The 17,291-nt window shown below is 42.8% G+C and overlaps 1 protein-coding gene across 1 annotated transcript in view; it reads right to left on the reverse strand.

Annotated features, from left to right (window-relative positions):
* Window positions 1-654: 654 nt before the first annotated feature.
* The window catches only part of PGAP1 (post-GPI attachment to proteins inositol deacylase 1), a 63,658-nt gene continuing 47,021 nt past the window's right edge, over window positions 655-17,291 (reverse strand). Inside the window, exons 23-27 of the mRNA XM_079977285.1 lie at window positions 15,499-15,634; window positions 14,356-14,406; window positions 13,182-13,423; window positions 11,849-11,953; window positions 655-10,133 (exon numbers count right to left, since the gene is read on the reverse strand). Of these exons, the coding sequence (XP_079833411.1) occupies window positions 9,995-10,133; window positions 11,849-11,953; window positions 13,182-13,423; window positions 14,356-14,406; window positions 15,499-15,634 (673 nt within the window). The 3' untranslated portion in view covers window positions 655-9,994. The remainder of the gene's footprint in view (window positions 10,134-11,848; window positions 11,954-13,181; window positions 13,424-14,355; window positions 14,407-15,498; window positions 15,635-17,291) is intronic.

A 17,291-nucleotide genomic window follows, 5' to 3' on the forward strand; every position in this document is an offset into this window, starting at 1 on the left:
GTGGGGAGAAGCCGGGAGGGAGGGAGGAGGTGCCACCGTCACGAGGGAAAGAATGCGCGTGCTGGTGCAGCCCAAACGATCAGATCCACGCCGATTCCCGGACCGCCCGCAGGCCGGATTTAGAAGGCTATTGGAACGGATCTGGGCCTTAGTTTGCCGACCCATGGTCGTCTTGATATTTTATAGTTTAGCAGAGCTGCTTGTAACACACTGAAGGCTGTGAAAAAATGTGGAGGACCACATGAATGAATTGAACTGGAATGGAATTAGTTCCTTTTTGGCAGAGGTGAACTGGAACTAAGCCTGCACACCAATAGGGCTTTGTTCTCCCACAAGCAAAGCAGAGAGCTTGAAAGCTATTTTTGCACTAGGTTTGCCCAGCACAGAAAGAGCTTTAAAGCTCCATGCCTCGCTTGCATTTAACTTGTCAGATTTTAACCAGCGGCCTTCAACTATGTATGGCTGAAACATTGCAAGTTACACACCTAAGATGCAATCGTATTGCATGGCTCAATTATTTGTTACTGTGTAATACTGTCTAAATGCTGATTAAATATTTGTATGCTGTTTTATGAATGTGCCGTGTTCACCAACTAGATGCTTTGTTTATGGTGTGCTATAGAAACTTCTAAATAAAATAGCTTAACAATGCTGTTAACACACTTCTTTCCTTTTCGGTATTTTATTTCCTCATGACACAAAATACCACATATGAGAAAAAGAAAAGCACCCAAATGCTCCAACACAAAGTACCTGAGCAAAGACTGAAGGCAAAAAAATGTACATTATGACACCTAAAAGCACTTGAGCAAAGTAGAAATACAGTCAATAATATTCAGACGACAGCATATGGTCAGTTGAATGACACTTTTCAAATAAAAACAGTATAATTTAGGACAAGTATCACTATACAGTACAAAGAGAGCATGAATGTTTTGTCGTAACAGATTGTACAAAATTTTGTATAATGTATGCACATCTTAAAAAACAAATGTTTATGTATACAGTAGAAGTAAGCCTGTTATGGAACACATGAACGGTTCACTCCCAAAATCAGTGTCAAAGCGCATGTGCAGTTTTCCACTAGTGCAAAAGGTGTTCATTACCATTTCATGTAGGTTCATCAACAGAGTCACGCGCACATCAGTCATACTGATTGTGCCTATGCCCAATTCCATCAACATTCATACCAACTCCCCCACTCCCAATATAAATTTGCAAAATTACACTGCTTTGATATCCCCACAAGTTCTGGAAGACACAAGATTTGCCCACCCTGGAAGAATGGCAGATGCAAGTAATAGACTACATGGAATTGGCAGAAATGACTGGCAGAATCCGAGACCAGGGAGAAGAAGCGGTGGAAGAGGACTGGAAGAAGTTTAAGAACTATCTGCAGAAACACTGTAAAGTGTATGAATGTTAAATGATGTAGGATATGAATTAATGTGGCATCAGTGATACAGTGTTAAAAAATATGCAAAAAATGTAATAGAAAAAGGGTGGAAAAACAAGGTTATATTATGTCAAAGTAAATAATATGTTAAAGGTGTTTAACTATTAGGAGGAAAGATTGGAGACATAATAGAAGCGATTACAATAATTAGAAATGAGTTTCGAAGGAGGGTAAGGATTTGCTGTATCTGTTTGGACAAAGAGGAACACAAAGAAGGGAGGTGTGAGGAGGTCAAGAAAGTAAGCTTTTGTAAGTGTGAGTTTTGAAAACTGGAGATTTTGGGTTTTTTAAAAAAAATTATTTTGTATCTGTTGTTTTTGTTGTTATGTGTTACTTTGATGTTTTTTTGTTTTTTGGAAAATAAATAAATATTTTTTTTTTTTTAAAAAGATATCCCCACAAGTTGACCTATTCCCCCAGGTCACTTTGACCATGTTAAGTAGAGCATGAGAGACGCCACGCAATCGTGTGGGATGCAGCGCAAGGCTGGCTGCAGAGAGAAGGAACTGGAAGAAATTTGGAGGCGTGGAATGGAGCTTGGATCTTACACCAGTAGAAGACACCATTGGTCACACAAGAACATTGCTGCTTCCAAGCCAATGATTGTCTTTAAATTGTATGGAAAAAATAATTTTGAAAGGGATCACATCAGCTTTTTAAAACTGAAATTATCATCAAAATGTTTCAAGATCATTTCTGCCACAACTCTTTCCTGGATACTCCACTAAATAACCATACATCTTTAATTCATTCTTGTATTGAAAATTATCAAGTTAATAAAATGGAATGATAATATAGTTTGGCAAAAGTTGTTGTTGTTGTTCCATTCATTTCTTTTAATTATTTCAGATATAAGAATGAACATACGCATCTTTAGTGAATATCTACTTTAAAAAAGATGCTTAGAAGAGATGAAACACTGAAAGGGATTGTTTTATAGAGAAAGGAGACAAATGAAGAGAATAAATAAGCTTAGTATTTTAAAGAAATGTTGGAAGCAAACAGATGAAGAAGAATCCAACACAAATGCATTTAAACTTTAGGAACTATTTGCAATAAGAGGGTTTTAAAAATACACCCCACTTTCCCCCCCCCAGAACACAGCTGTTAACGAAGTTTGTGAAGAACTTGAAAGGTTAAACATAAGATTTTAAAGCAGTATTTGGCAACAATCGTGTAGGTGCCCATGCCATCTGAGATGGGCAATTTCAGTGAGGTTCCCCTGTATATGGAATGCTCTCCTCAGAGGTTCATCAACTTAATTGTCCATTTGGCAACAAGCAAAGGCCTTCTTACTTTCAGAACTTTTAAGATGCAATTTTCGTCCTGTTTTTTTTCTTTTTGTATTGGCACTTTAACTGTTTTATTATTGATTGAAAGACAGTATAGAAATAATTAGCCGCGGGCTTCTGTGCTCTTTTCCCCTTCTGGCGCAGCTGAGGAAGCCTTTGTGTTCGTTTTTGATAAACTGCAGTTTACGATCTCATCTGAACCCAGCAAACTATGAGGCGCTTAAGCTATGGCCTGTTTGAAACAGGCCACCTTCAAACCATGTGCTACGAAGCTGATTTATTTGCAAACAAAGCATCGTTAAGATGAACTGGTTTGTCGGATTTGGACAAAGTGAAAGCTTTCAATCACCTACTCGTGATTGCGCTAAAGGAGGGCGATAGGAGCCTAAGACTTGCCTGGGCTCGTTCATTTCACAATAAACCGTAGCTCACTGTGATAACGGAACACATCTTTTGTGCAATACTGACTCAGAAGTTTAACAGATCTGTGTCTCAGGTGTAAACACAGACCTCCTGTTTATGTTAGCCGTCAATGTTTTCAATGTGTTTTTTTTTGGGGGGGGGCAAATTTGCACATACCATGAAATACATGTATGGATTGACTCCATCTACAGAAAACCCACTGGAGGAACAAGACATTTTGGGCGTGGTAGGTCTGTATGTGCACTGTAGTGACCATGCCCATAACCAAGTGTTGAAACAGGGTGGCCCAACTTTGATAATGCATCAGGGATCAGGGCATTTATGAAGTCCCTGTTTCCTATTACCAAATGGTGGCACAATACATTCAGCTTTAAACTGGACTCAAACAATTCAGTCTAGTGCTACAGATATTTACAAATGCAATTAGTTAATTTAAGGCATGCGCTTGACTGGAAAAGTGGGGATTTAAATCAGGTTTCACTCTTTAGGGTTTTGCACGGTATTCTCACATATTTATTTCACTTCTGAATCCACACACTGAAGTGGAGCTATTTCTTCATACAAAACGCATTAGGTTTATCAGCATGCAGTTTAAGAGCAAGACACGGGTCCAAACTCAACAAAGACCTATACGCCACAGCTTGTCAGTTGTTTCTCCTTCTACTACTTCCTCCCACCCCGGTTTTTTGCTATCACAAGGCCGGCGTCAAAACCAGTAAATTTTGCAAGCTCCTAATAAAGAAGCCATATGTGGCTGGCGGGTTACACGTTGCAAAGGCCTACTGTAAAACTCTTAAGACATTTTAGTGAGATTCTAAAACAAGAAATTCTTTTAGACAAGGTTGCCAATTCCTCAAGTGTCACATCAACAAGTAATGGCCTGTATTACAGAGGGCTGCACAGAATTGGGCCGAGTTCCTTAAATTAAGCTTTGTGTCTTGCTTAAATACATGAACAGCCAACTCATTTTGGTGGAATAATGACTACAACTGAGAGAGCTTTGTAAGGTGTGTTCCAGGACCTTCACACACGACTGCTGTAGTTCTGACTTTCCATCTTTACAAATGCCTCTCCGTTCTGCATGAAAATGCTACTTGGTTTTAGTAGTATGTCATGCACAGTAAGGGGAGCCGCTATTTAAAAAGTGCGTCTGAATGTGTCGGTTCTATGGATTGGGACTTAGGGTACCTGGGCTTTCATACAATCTTCACACATTACTGAAAGACTGTAGAATTTGCTCCTATATAACGTGCATTATTTGGGATATGGAAAGCGCTGCCGTTTTGAATTTAAACTTTTGGTAAAACTGGGCTAAGACTGAAATCCTACAGACTCTGCTCACTTGTGAGTAAGTTCTATTAAACTTAATGGAGCATCCCTCTAAGTAGATATGCGTGAAAGTGCTCTGTAAAACTCTATATCAAGTATATAAACAAGATGCTTCCTAAGGAAGGTTTTCCTGTAGATAATCTGAACTATCATAAATCCTTATTATGCAGACTGGTATCAGAATACCAGGCACTTGTAAAGATGAATAAAGAATCCACTTGCCACATTGCTTCAAAAGTACAAATCCATTTATCAAGCATAGTTCATTGGCAAAAATATTCAGAGGTATGTTAATTGATGGTAATTTAGTAAAGAACATGAGTTTCTAGGAAATGAAAACTTTGTAGTGTTATTATAGAGAATGCTAATTCCTGTTGCGATCTAGCTTTTTCTTTCTTTCTAAAAAGGGATATAAAAATCTAATACTAAACTAAGTAAGAACCTATCATATTAAACATAAATGAATTACAAAATGAACTTTTTAGGCTGCTTAGTGGCTAACAGTTCTCAAGTTGTTCATAGCATATACAGCAGCGAGCAGACAAAGCATTGCTGTACTAATAGTACAGAGCGCACACACCATATCTTAAGAACTGAAGTTTATGAAATGCTTGCATCGTAAAATGACATTGAGGTTCAAGTGCGCAAGCAAGTCATCACTTTGCTTAAAGTGATTTCATCATCACAAAGTACATGGTTTCCATGTACTTCTGACATTTGTTCACAGGCACCAGAGCAGAATTTGTGATCACAACTTAGATATACATAGCATCTCTTTGTGGAGGTAACAAATCATTTTTTGAGGCATATAACCTAATGGCAAAGCAATATGCTCAAATTTGGTCAATAATAATATAATAATAATAAAGGATTCCTAGGCTGGGATCCAAAGAACTATTCTGGGAATGTTTAAGAACTCAGGCATCCTTCCTTTGAATAGCAGGGCTTCAAACCACCATAAATTTATTTTTGAAAGCCTCTCCCCAAGTTTCAAAAATGGTTTGCTATGCAGTGGTGAGGGGGAAAGGGGTTGCTTTCTGAGAAACCTAAGTCAAGAAGAACCTCTTTGGGGCAAAGGAACTAGTTATGCAAAGTTGTGGATGACAGGCACTCCTGGTTGTCCTCAAAAAAATCCCCACCACTTTTGACTTCCCATACCTAACAGTCCAAAGGGAAGGGGGGAATAAACCCCCACCACTTCGTCTTTAGGCAGCTATCGTTCATAATCCCCAAACTGCTTTCTGAACATACAAAAAGCAATTCAAATGTTTTCAGGGGAGCATTTTCTTAAATTGCAGCGATGGCGGCAGCAAGGGGGAACCAGACAGACACATGCTACCTTGGATGTGGCTTAAAGTTCAGTGATGTTTCCATTTAAACAAAATACTCAGTTGCAGAATTTCCATATTCCTTTCACAGTGCAACACTATGCATGTCTACTCAGAAGTGTGTGATGTTCCATGAGACTTACTCCCTGGGTAGCTCGTATAAGCAGATTTTTTTTTTGCTGAGGGCCACTTTAAGGTTGGGCCCACCCTCTTGAGGGCCACACGCCAACAATGGTGGCCGTTGCCAAAGTACATGCTCTGCACTTACACATGTATCGCCACGTACAGAGAGCAGAATTCAAATGTAGATACAGGTACCCATCACACTCGTTCCCAATCAGTGCTGGGCTTGGTGCAGAGATTTAAGGCTATCCTCTCAGCCATGTGCTGCAGTGGGAAGGAAGATAGGGACTGGCAGGCCACTTTAAGTGGCCTCGTAAGGACTCACCTAGTCTGGGCCTTCACTACCCAGTGCTGTGTAGGATAGCAACCTTATGCCATCGCTGTCAACTTACAGATTTGAAAATAAGGGACCAGCAGCCTCGAAAATAAGGGATCAGCAGCCAAAATAAGGGATTTTAGTCAACCAGCAGCCAAACAAAGCCTCAAGCGGTGGTTCCCACAGCGCAGCAACCCGGCAAAGGGAATGCAGCAAGGAAAACCACCGCCACCTCTCTGCTGGGAAGCACTGAGCAAAGGCAAGTCCCCAGGCAACGCAGCCGATTTGATCGGCACAAGGCATGCAAGCTCCACCCCCCAGTCGTTCTTAGACTCCTTATTGGGTGAGCAACGCAGCCAAGCAACACAGTTGGAGCCTCCCTCCTCCCTGGCCGGCAGGGAGGGAGGGAGAGGAGCTGCTTCCTTTGAAACCCGGGAAATTTAAGGGACATCATCAATAAGAGACAGCAGCGGGACACGGCGCTGGGATAAGGGACTTTCCCGCCAAATAAGGGACGGTTGACAGCTATGCCTTATGCACACCTGCAGACTTATCTGGGAGTAAACTACACTGAACTCCTGGGACAGGCTTGTGCTACCGGGTGTCTTTCAATTCTCGAACAGCAGCAATTCCAAATAAAAAAGCCAAAAAGGGGTGTGTGTGTTATTTATGGGTTGCAGAAAATGGTCCCATGTGCAAAAAAGGCAAACGACATCAGAGACCCAAATTGCAAAAGCCACACTGCCGTACTACAAACATACTGATTCGCATAGAAAAGGTAATTAAAAAGGCTTACGTATCTGAACTACGTAGAACCCACACAGGATATATGAAGTTAATTCAAAGAGCAGTCAACTCACCCATTTCACAGATGAACTTATGTTCAGTGCCGTTATGACCTAATTAGGAACTGGGCGTGGCTTTGCCCCTGCCCCAACTGCAGCATAAAAGTTGTGAAGCGAAGCCAGGTGATTCAGAAGCACCTGGACCTGTTATGAAGGAGAAGCTCTTGTCAGCATCGCGAGTGGAAGCAGCAGGCTTCCAAGTACCCAGGCCAACACATGGATTTGAAGAGCACTGTGGTGCCCTTGGTACAACGGAACATTTGGCAAGCGTCTTTTCTATCGGAGCAGTACTTTGACAGGAGAGCAAAAGCCTCTGCCAAAATTCTCCCTAGCATACAGCTATTAAGAGACACAGGAGGCCTTGTAGCTTCTCTTCACATCGCCAGCTATGGCAAGCAAGAAGCCCTACTTAGCAATCAGGACTAACTCCTAGCACAGCCTATTAAGTAATCCAGCTAACAAGGGACAGGTGCACACACAGAGGACACCAACAGCTCAATTTTTGTCACTTGCACACCAAGTTAAATTCCATGTAATCAGCTGGAAATTAGATCTCAAGAAATAAGAGTACTGTTTGCCCGAAGGCCTCTTAAGAGTAGCAAGGATATAATTTTTATAGGATAAAAATTATGTAAAGATACTGAGACCATAAAACTAGCTGAAGTGTTTTAAAATACTTGATCTAGTTATAAAGCTCTTCATGGTTCATACAACAGCTTTGAAGTACTAAACTTGTTAGCAGGCTTGCGGTACCAGTTCTACAGTTAAAAGAATTTCTTTTTAAATCCAGAGGTTTTGCATCCAAGAAAACTGAATGATTAATATATATATATCTATATATACAAGCCAGAATTAACTGAGGCACTTCAGGCAGGAATGGTACAAACTGGTTAAAGGCAAGACAGACATGTGTACACTGTTAACTTGGTTCAGAGGAATGGCTCTCTTCCCCGATTACAAAAGGGAGAGGAAGCGAGCCATCGTGTAAGATCAGCACTCAGGTCTCAAGGCAATGGTTGCATCAGAAATAAATAACGAAATATACAAGTGTCTATGCAGGTAAGCCGACCAGCTAGGCTTGCAGGTAAGTGGCTACATTTGCAAAATGACTGCAGTTTTTCCCCCAAGGTGATGGTGCAATGCAAGGGGAGCAACATTTGCTGTTGGATTCATACCCAGTACAATTCACCAGAAGGTACCAGAAAACGTGCTGCTCCTTTATAAATGGTTATATAGGTGATCTGTATTTGCCACTCAACAGTTATGCCCAAAGGCAGATTCCTTTAAAACTTCTTTGTACATAGAGATAAATACTTGCTTCTCATATCCACCGACTACTTGTTGAGATGGGAGTGCCAATGTGTAGTTCTGCCTTCAAGTGATTCCTGTTACCGCCATGGTGTTGAGCAGCTTATCAGTAGGACATTATCTTACCGAGTACCTCAGGGGTCCATTTTGTTTTAATAATGTCTGTACGAAACCACTGGAGGTTGTCCAGAATTCAGGCCGACGGCTTTCTGGGGGCCTTTTGTTACGGACGAAAGAAAACAAGCTCAGTACAGTAGAATTAAAGCTAATATTGTGGGTGACTGATATGATCTTGAGGCAGAGAAATTGCTTACATGGTACAGGATTTCATTGCCCTTCAAGGAAACTGCCTATATATGTGGGAAGCATCTCCTAGTCATCTGAGCTTCTACACTGGCTTCCAAGCACAATTCCAAGGTGTTGATGCTGACCTTTAAAGCCCTAAATGGCCTTGGCCCTGAAGGAGTGTCTCCAACCCCCATCATTCAGCCCAGACAACTGAGGTCCAGCTCTGAGGACCTTCTGGAGGTTCCCTCACTGTGAGAAATGAAGTTACAGGGAAGCAGGCACAGGGCCTTCTCAGCAGTGGCTCCCATCAATGTCAAATTATATAAACAACTTTCTGAAGACATGTGAAGGCAGTCCTGTATCGGGAAGTTTTAATGTGTGATGTTTTGCTGTGTTTTTATTCGGCTGGAAGCCGTATGATTGTGATGATGATTACTGAAGCCAGAAGTGCCTTACTAAAACACTCACATTTAAATAGCTGCACAGATACATATTTTGGTCTTGAACATATGCACATACTGGGATGCTCATATGGGTGTGTTATTCCCGACACAAAGTATTGCTAAAGTAGGTATCCGTGTAACTGTCTACGTGTTTCCATGTACACTAGCATGAATCTCTATGTACAAAAAGTCGCCCGAGAATCTGCCCTGAGCTTCACACTGCAGTGTAACAGTACAAAGAGCATACACGTCTGCTGATATACTTAGTAAACTATGTTACGCTGAATATGTATCGATGTACTGGGCCACCACCACTTTCAATAATCTCACAAACATGGAAGCTGGGAAGTAGTTTTTGATTTGTCACCAAGTTGAGCAGCATCGGCATTGTAGCTTAGTACAGACCCAAGGAAGAACCAAACATAACTTCCGCTGCCTTTAACGGAATAAGAACTTTCGGATTGTCTTATTGGTTATGGATTTTGCCAACAGTAAAGGTGCTTCATCCCGAAGAGCATATGGGACACACAAGTGCACATTTGTTTTTTAAAAAAACCCCGAAACTTTGCTCCAACACCATGAAAATAAAGCATCATTGTCAGAGGCAGATTCAGAACTGAGCTGTAAGTTTCTACAAGGATTCTTTTTTTAACAGTAAGGTACAAAACCCTATGCTTTCTAACTGGATCAACCTTCACAATATGTGCCCAGCATTGTTTTCACTTCTGCCACGGACAGAAGATAATGTTTATGATATTTTCACGTTGTCCCAGATTATCCTTGGTTCAACTCCCTCCCGCCAGCGCTTCCTGGTGTGCTTGGTGCTTTGGTAAACTCAAGTCTTTACACAATGCAGCATAACGCGTGAAGAAAAAGGGGAATGATTACGAAGTATGGCATTCTGTCTAAGTGCATTGGTGCAAACACCACAGCGGCGACAGACAAAGGAAGTGGGAGATGTGCAGCAATCTTCAGCAGTTTACTGTGGAGAAAGGGGAAACAAGGTAAAACAATTCTGCCATTATTAAGGCTGCAAGCTGTGTGGCATAATAAAGAGTGCAGATATTTCCAGGAAAATACCAGGGAGTATCTAGTACTTCTGCATATTACATAAACAAAGTGCACGGCAACCCATCAACTGCAACAGACCATCTCCTGGGCCGTCTGATCTTTCGTTAAGCCAGCAAAATTAAGATACCTGCCCACGCGGGGCTGACACAAAAGGTCCGCTCATATATTATGGAAAAAAATGAAAGTTTCTTTCCCCCCTATTTCCTCAGCTCTCTGTCTCCCCACTTCTTCTCCCAGCAACCCCATAACAAAACGTCTCAAACTGAATGTAACTGGCCTGCATGAACTACTTGAAGACTTGAAAACAGAGACACTGAATCAGAGGCGTAGCCAAGATTTTTGTTGGGGGGGGGCAGGCCTTTTGTTAGAAGGGGGCAGAACCTCAGCTTGCTATGTATTTTTATTGATTGGGGGGGGCAGCTGCCTCCCTTCCCCCCTCTTGGCTACTCCCATGCACTGAATGTACTTTTAATAAACACATAAAAAATCGAAAAAGGAAAGAAAGACTCGGACTGAACCACCCAAGCTTCTGGCATATCCTAGCCTGACATTTCAATATCCCAGTCTCATTTAAATGGAGGCTTAACATGGCAAGCGTTGACCTGAACCATCATCACCCCTGAAAATGGGGATGTAGGGGGGGCACTCAGGGCCTGGCACGTAACAGTAACCCAAACTATGGTTTATCATGAATGTGCAAGCCTTTTGGTGCTGGAAGAGAAAAATCACAGCTTATTTGCTCTTCCCTGGGTCCTGCTGTTGCCACACTACCCAGAGCTAAGCCACAGTTCAGCTTAGCATTACAGTGGTACCCCGCAAGACGAATGCCTCGCAAGACGGAAAACTCGCTAGACGAAAGAGTTTTCCGTTTTGGAGGTGCTTCGCAAAACGAATTTCCTATGGGCTTGCTTCGCAAGACGAAAATGTCTTGCGAGTTCCTGCGGGTTTTTCCCCCTTTCCCCCTCCTTTTTCTAAGCCGGTAAGCCGCTTATCCGCTAAAAGCCGCTAAACCGCTAATAGCGCTAATCCGCTAAGCTGTCAATGGGCTTGCTTCGCAAGACGAAAAAAACGCTAAACGAAGAGACTCGCGGAACGGATTCTTTTCGTCTTGCAAGGCACCACTGTATGCACAAACATAGGCTTGTGGTTTGTCTCACTCCAAATAGGTGGTGAGCTGCAACCATGGCTTGTTTTTGGTTTACAGAGTCAGGGGTGCATGCCCCATAAGAACATGTGGGGCTCGCATGGGGGAAATTGGCAGAAGACATCTTCCCCGACACTCCAATTTTGAGAAGCCTCTCTGAATTGCACCCGCCAAACAGTAAAGAGTAAGGAAACAGCTTGAAAACACAAAACTCCCATCATCCCTAGCTAGCAGGACTCAGTGGTCAGGGATGATGGGAACTGTAATCCAAAAACAGCTGGAGACCCAAGTCTGGGAAGAACTGCTAAGTGATCCTGATAATACATAGTAGGTAGGGTGGGAACAGGCAGAAGATGCTCTTAAAGGCTTGTACTGTATGTGACTAAAATAATTGTGATTGTTTTGTTTTAAAACACCCCCCCCCAAACTGCACCTTCACACACCAAAACTGTGGGGGAAATGAAGATAATGAACTAAGGTACCTTGTTTTAACTTTTGTAGTGCTTGCGTTCATGAGTATACCCAAAATGGCTATGAGCAGAAAAGCAGTTGATCTACATGGATCAGGATCAAGCTTGATATGGTACCTATTTGGGGGAGAAAAAAACAAAGAGCATGGTAATAAACTGAAAATCAAATTTTGCAAAGGAAACACAAAGTAGCAGCAACAGAATATTGTAGACACAAGTGGTAGATAATGCATAAGCAGAGGATGGATGGCCATCTGTCATGTATGATAAACCGTATTTTTCGCCCCATAGGACGCACCGGCCCATAAGGCGCACCTAGGTTTTTTTTTGGGGGGGGGGGAAATAAAGGGGGAAAAATTATTTCCCCCCCAGCACGGGGCTGGGGCGGGGGAAGCCCAAGCTGCCCTCGACCCCAGCCCCCAGAACAGGCAGCTCTCCGCAAGCAGTGAGAGCCCAGCGCCGGGCTCCTACCGCTTGCGGAGAGCTGCGCGAAGCTCGAAGCCTGGGGTGCGCTGAGCTCAGCGCGCCCAGCCTTCGGCATGCAGGCAACTCTCCGCAAGCCGTGGGAGCCCAGCGCGGGCTCCCATGGCTTGCGGAGAGCTGCGCAAAGCCTGGAGAGCGAGAGGGGTCAGTGCGCACCGACCCCTCTCGCTTTCCAGGCTTCAGCGAAAGCCTGCATTCGCCCCATAGGACGCACACACATTTCCCCTTCATTTTTGGAGGGGGAAAAGTGCGTCCTATAGGGAGAAAAATACGGTAGTTGGACTAAATCAGGGGTCAGCAAACTTTTTCAGTAGGGGGCTGGTCCACTGTTCCTCAGACCTTGTGGGGGGGCGGACTATATTTTGGAAAGAAAAAAAGAACGAATTCCTATGCCCCACAAATAACCCAGAAATGCATTTTAAATAAAAGCACACACTCTACTCATGTAAAAACACCAGGAAGGCCCCACAAATAACCCAGAGATGCATTTTTAAATAAAAGGACACATTCTACTCATGTAAAAACATGCTGATTCCCGGACCGTCCGCAGGCCGGATTTACAAGGCGACTGGGCCGGATCCGGCCCCCAGGCCTTAGTTTGCCTACCCATGGCCTAGATGCCCCCCAGAGTTCCTTCCAATTCTATGATTCTAAATGATTACACAAGCAGAAATAGATTTTATGGCATGGGAAGGAACAACAATATGCAACGCAGTAAAAGATAATACAACAAACTTCATATACTGATGCTGCTATGAGCTTCCCCAATTTTAAAATCAACGCCTTTTGATGGAGTAGCTGAGTTTGAAACCAACCCGTCGTGGATTCTTGTATAAAACCTGCCAGTTCTTCTGGCGGTTACCTGAGATTTTTCAGCCAGTAAATTAAAGACGGGCAACTGAGCAGCACAATCAACGTGAGCAAGTTGAGGACGGTGACGTGCATCTTAAGACTGTCTACAACGCTGTCAACGGCTGCGCTGCCCGTAGGTGATGATGTTGCTGCTGCTGCTGCTGCTTCTGAAAGGCCATCTGCTGATGATGCACAGCTCTCTTCCGTTTCTCTTTTGGAACAAGCGGAGCTTTGTTCCGAGTTCTTTGGGCACTATAAAATACAAGCGTAGGCATTAATAGGTTGATAAAAAGTTTAACCGTGAACTTAAAAGTGCTTCATGGGGAAGGTAAAAAAAAAAATATCAAGTACAGTGGTAATTCTGGTTACATACTTAATTCGTTCCGGAGGTCTGTTCTTAACCTGAAACTGTTCTTAACCTGAAGCACCACTTTAGCTAATGGGGCCTCCTGCTGCTGCCGCGCCGCGATTTCTCTTCTCATCCTGAAGCAAAGTTCTTAACCCGAGGTAATATTTCTGGGTTAGCGGAGTCTGTAACCTGAAGCGTACGTAACCTGAAGCGTACGTAACCCAAGGTCCCACTGTAGTGCTATTTATTTAATTTATATCCCACCTCTTTCTCCAAGGAGCTCAAGGTGGGATACGCACCCTCCCTGTCTCCGTTTCACCCTCACCAACAACTCTGTGAGGCTGAGAGAGACTGGCCGGCCAAAAGTCACCCAGTGGGCTTCATGGCTGACTCAGGATTTCAACCCTGGTCTCCCAGGTCCTAATCCAGAACTCTAACCACTACACCAGGGTTCCTCAAACTTGGGTCTCTCCAGCTGTTTTTGGACTACAATCCCCATCATCCCTGACCAGTGGTCCTTTTGCTAGGGATGATGGGAGTTGTAGTCCAACACCCTCACCAACAACTCTGTGAGGCTGAGAGAGACTGGCTGGCCAAAAGTCACCCAGTGGGCTTTATTATTATTATCATCATCATCACAAAGGAAACAAAAGGTAGAAGAGGAGAGACTTGTGGGGGAACACAAACACTTGAAAACATTAAATGCCAAAACTACTTTTGTTTAGGCAAGCCTATCCAGACATATAAATTTTGAGATGTTTTTATGTTTCTTTTACTTTTGGTTTAAATTAACTTCCAATGTTTTAAATTGATAACTTTAACTGAACAAACCTACCGTATCAAGGACACTTAGTTCTGTTCTGACATTTGAATGCAGTTTAATAACCTGTAAAAAAAAAAGTCTTTTTGAATTGCAGTGTATCAACTTGTAAGTGCAACTTATCTTCATCACCGAGACTAAAACATAATTCCCTTTTTAAAGTTTTTAAATTAAGTTTTCAAAAATTTCACACATACATTTCAGTACATAATAAAAACTTTTTTTCTTTTACTTCCCACCCCCTTCTCCATGGTTTTGTTTCTCTCACTCTGTCACACCCTTCCTTCTATCTCTTAACCCTTAACAAAACTACTGTTATCTTTACTCTCTTCTGTTGCTCATAGTCCCAATCCTGCTCGCGAGTTCATCACATAATAATATTTCTTTAAATAATTTGAAAAGGGTTTCCGCTCTTCCACAAAACCTATATCACTAGGGTTTTCTTATTTTAGCTGTCAACTTTGCCAATTCTGCATAATCCAACTAAAACATACCGTATTTTTTGCTCTATAAGACTCACTTTTTCCCTCCTAAAAAGTAAGGGGAAATGTGTGTGCATCTTTTGGAGCGAATGCAGGCTGCGCAGCTATCCCAGAAGCCAGAAGAGTGAGAGGGATTGCTGCTTTCGCTGCGCAGCGATCCCTCTTGCTGTTCTGGCTTCTGAGATTCAGAATATTTTTTTTCTTGTTTTCCTCCTCCAAAAAACTAGGTGCGTCTTGTGGTCTGGTGCTTCTTATAGAGCGAAAAATACGGTAATTCCTTTCTCGTTCTTTCAAACTTGGGCAACTTGAGAAAGACGGGGTTTGAAACCTGGGCTTGCCCTCCCACCCCCAGTACTACCTCCCATGTTGTTCTGAAGGGTTCCCCAACCCTCTGAAGTAGGTTTTCAGTTGGCACAGAAGGCCAGGGGGACGGTAACAGTAAAAAAAGTATTCAACCAAGAAAATCTGAGCAAAATGTGTTGGATTTTTTGTGCACCAAAAACAGGGGTAGCTGGATGACTTGGAGGCATGGCTTGGCCATCTTTTCCTCTCATTTTCCACGCCACATCACACTCGGCACCAAACCTATGTGAAGACTGCCCAGACCAACCCATGATTTAAAAACTTTAAAAGCATTTTATTCACACACTGTATTTGCCACATGCTGGTTAAATACCTTGAAGGTGTAATGAGCATATGTCATTAATATAGCCAACGCTCCACATGTAGTCCAGCTAAGGAAAAACATGCAAACAGCTATGCACAACGTTCTTCGCGTAATCAAACTGGGCTCTGGTGGAAGTCGAGAGGGTCTGGCAAATGCAAACAGCCATAATTTAATTCTAATAATAATAATAATAATAATAATAATAATAATAATAATAAAATAATATTTATACCCCGCCCATCTGGCTGAGTTTCCCCAGCCACTCTGGGCGGCTCCCAATCAAATGTTAAAAACTGTACAGCATTAAATATTAAAAATTTCTCTGAACAGGGCTGCCTTCAGATTTCTTTTAAAGATAGGATAGCTGCTTATTTCCTTCACATCTGAAGGGAGGGTGTTCCACAGGGTGGGCGCCACTACCGAGAAGGCCCTCTGTCTGGTTCCCTGTAACCTCACTTCTCGCAATGAGGGAACCGCCAGAAGGCCCTTGGCGCTGGATCTCAGTGTCCGGGCTGAACGATGGGGGTGGAGACGCTGCTTCAGGTATACAGGACCGAGGCCATTTAGGGCTTTAAAGGTCAGCACCAACACTTTGAATTGTGCTCGGAAATGTACTGGGAGCCAATGCAGATCTCTCAGGACCGGTGTTATGTGGTCCCGGCAGCCACTCCCAGTCACCAGTCTAGCTGCCGCATTCTGGGTTAATTGCAGTTTCCAGGTCACCTTCAAAGGTAGCCCTACGTAGAGCACGTTGCAGTAGTCCAAGAGGGAGATAACTAGAGCATGCACCACTCTGGCGAGACAGTCTGCAGGCAGGTAGGGTCTTAGATTGCATTCCAGGTGGAGCTGGTAGACAGCTGCCCTGGACACAGAATTAAGCTGCACCTCCATGGACAGCTGTGGGTCCAGAATGACTCCCAGGCTGCGCACCTGGTCCTTCAGGGGCACAGTTACCCCATTCAGGACCAGGGAATCCCCCTCACCCGCCCGCTCACACCCTGAGAAGCCAAACATTAATCATGTATAAAGTATAACGGATCAGCTCAGACACCTTGCCAAACTACGATCTGTGCTAACCATAGTTTAGAACACATGAAATAGACATTTTCCTGGCTCAAGCAAAAGGAGGTACACATTGCCCTTCGGAGGGTGTCCTGGTGTCCATAGGGAAAAGTTACAATTTCACTCTGGCACAACATCTATAATGCAGCTGCATCTGGAGGCTTACCAAAATCCATAACTATGAGGGACAATTCATTTCACAGAGTCCCGAATTTGCTGTTTTTTGTATTCTTTCCCTTCCATTTCTTTTTTAAACTAACAGTTTTGGTATTTATGAATACTACTTATAGATGTCACATCCTAGTTTTATGAAAATAATGTTACCCCTAAACATTTCACCTTTCAGGAAAAGGAGTTACAGTATTACCAAATATCTCTTTTGTATATTGAAGTTTAGTGAATCCAGTCTGTTTTTCAATTATGTATATTTCCCAAAGCAGATGTTAGTACTACAGAATTATAACAGCACAAACACATTGGAATGGTTTAGCTACTTTGGGGGGGGGGGCAGTTTCTAGAAAAAAATGTTTCATGGACAAACGCTGAGATAGGAATCAAGCATTCTGTGGCTTTCTGGGTCAAAGTCTAAATTAAAGCATGATTACTTTTTACTTTGCCCGGATAAGATGAGCAAAGTTACTTTGAAAAAGAGGAGTCCTAAATAGAAAGATCAACCGTACAATCCAAGAATTTAAAAAGAGTAATTTGACAGAAAGAAAAAGGAAAAATCAAGTTTAATC

This window comes from Podarcis cretensis, assembly GCF_951804945.1.
Source record: "Podarcis cretensis genome assembly, chromosome: 1".
Taxonomy (NCBI): Eukaryota; Metazoa; Chordata; class Lepidosauria; order Squamata; family Lacertidae; genus Podarcis; species Podarcis cretensis.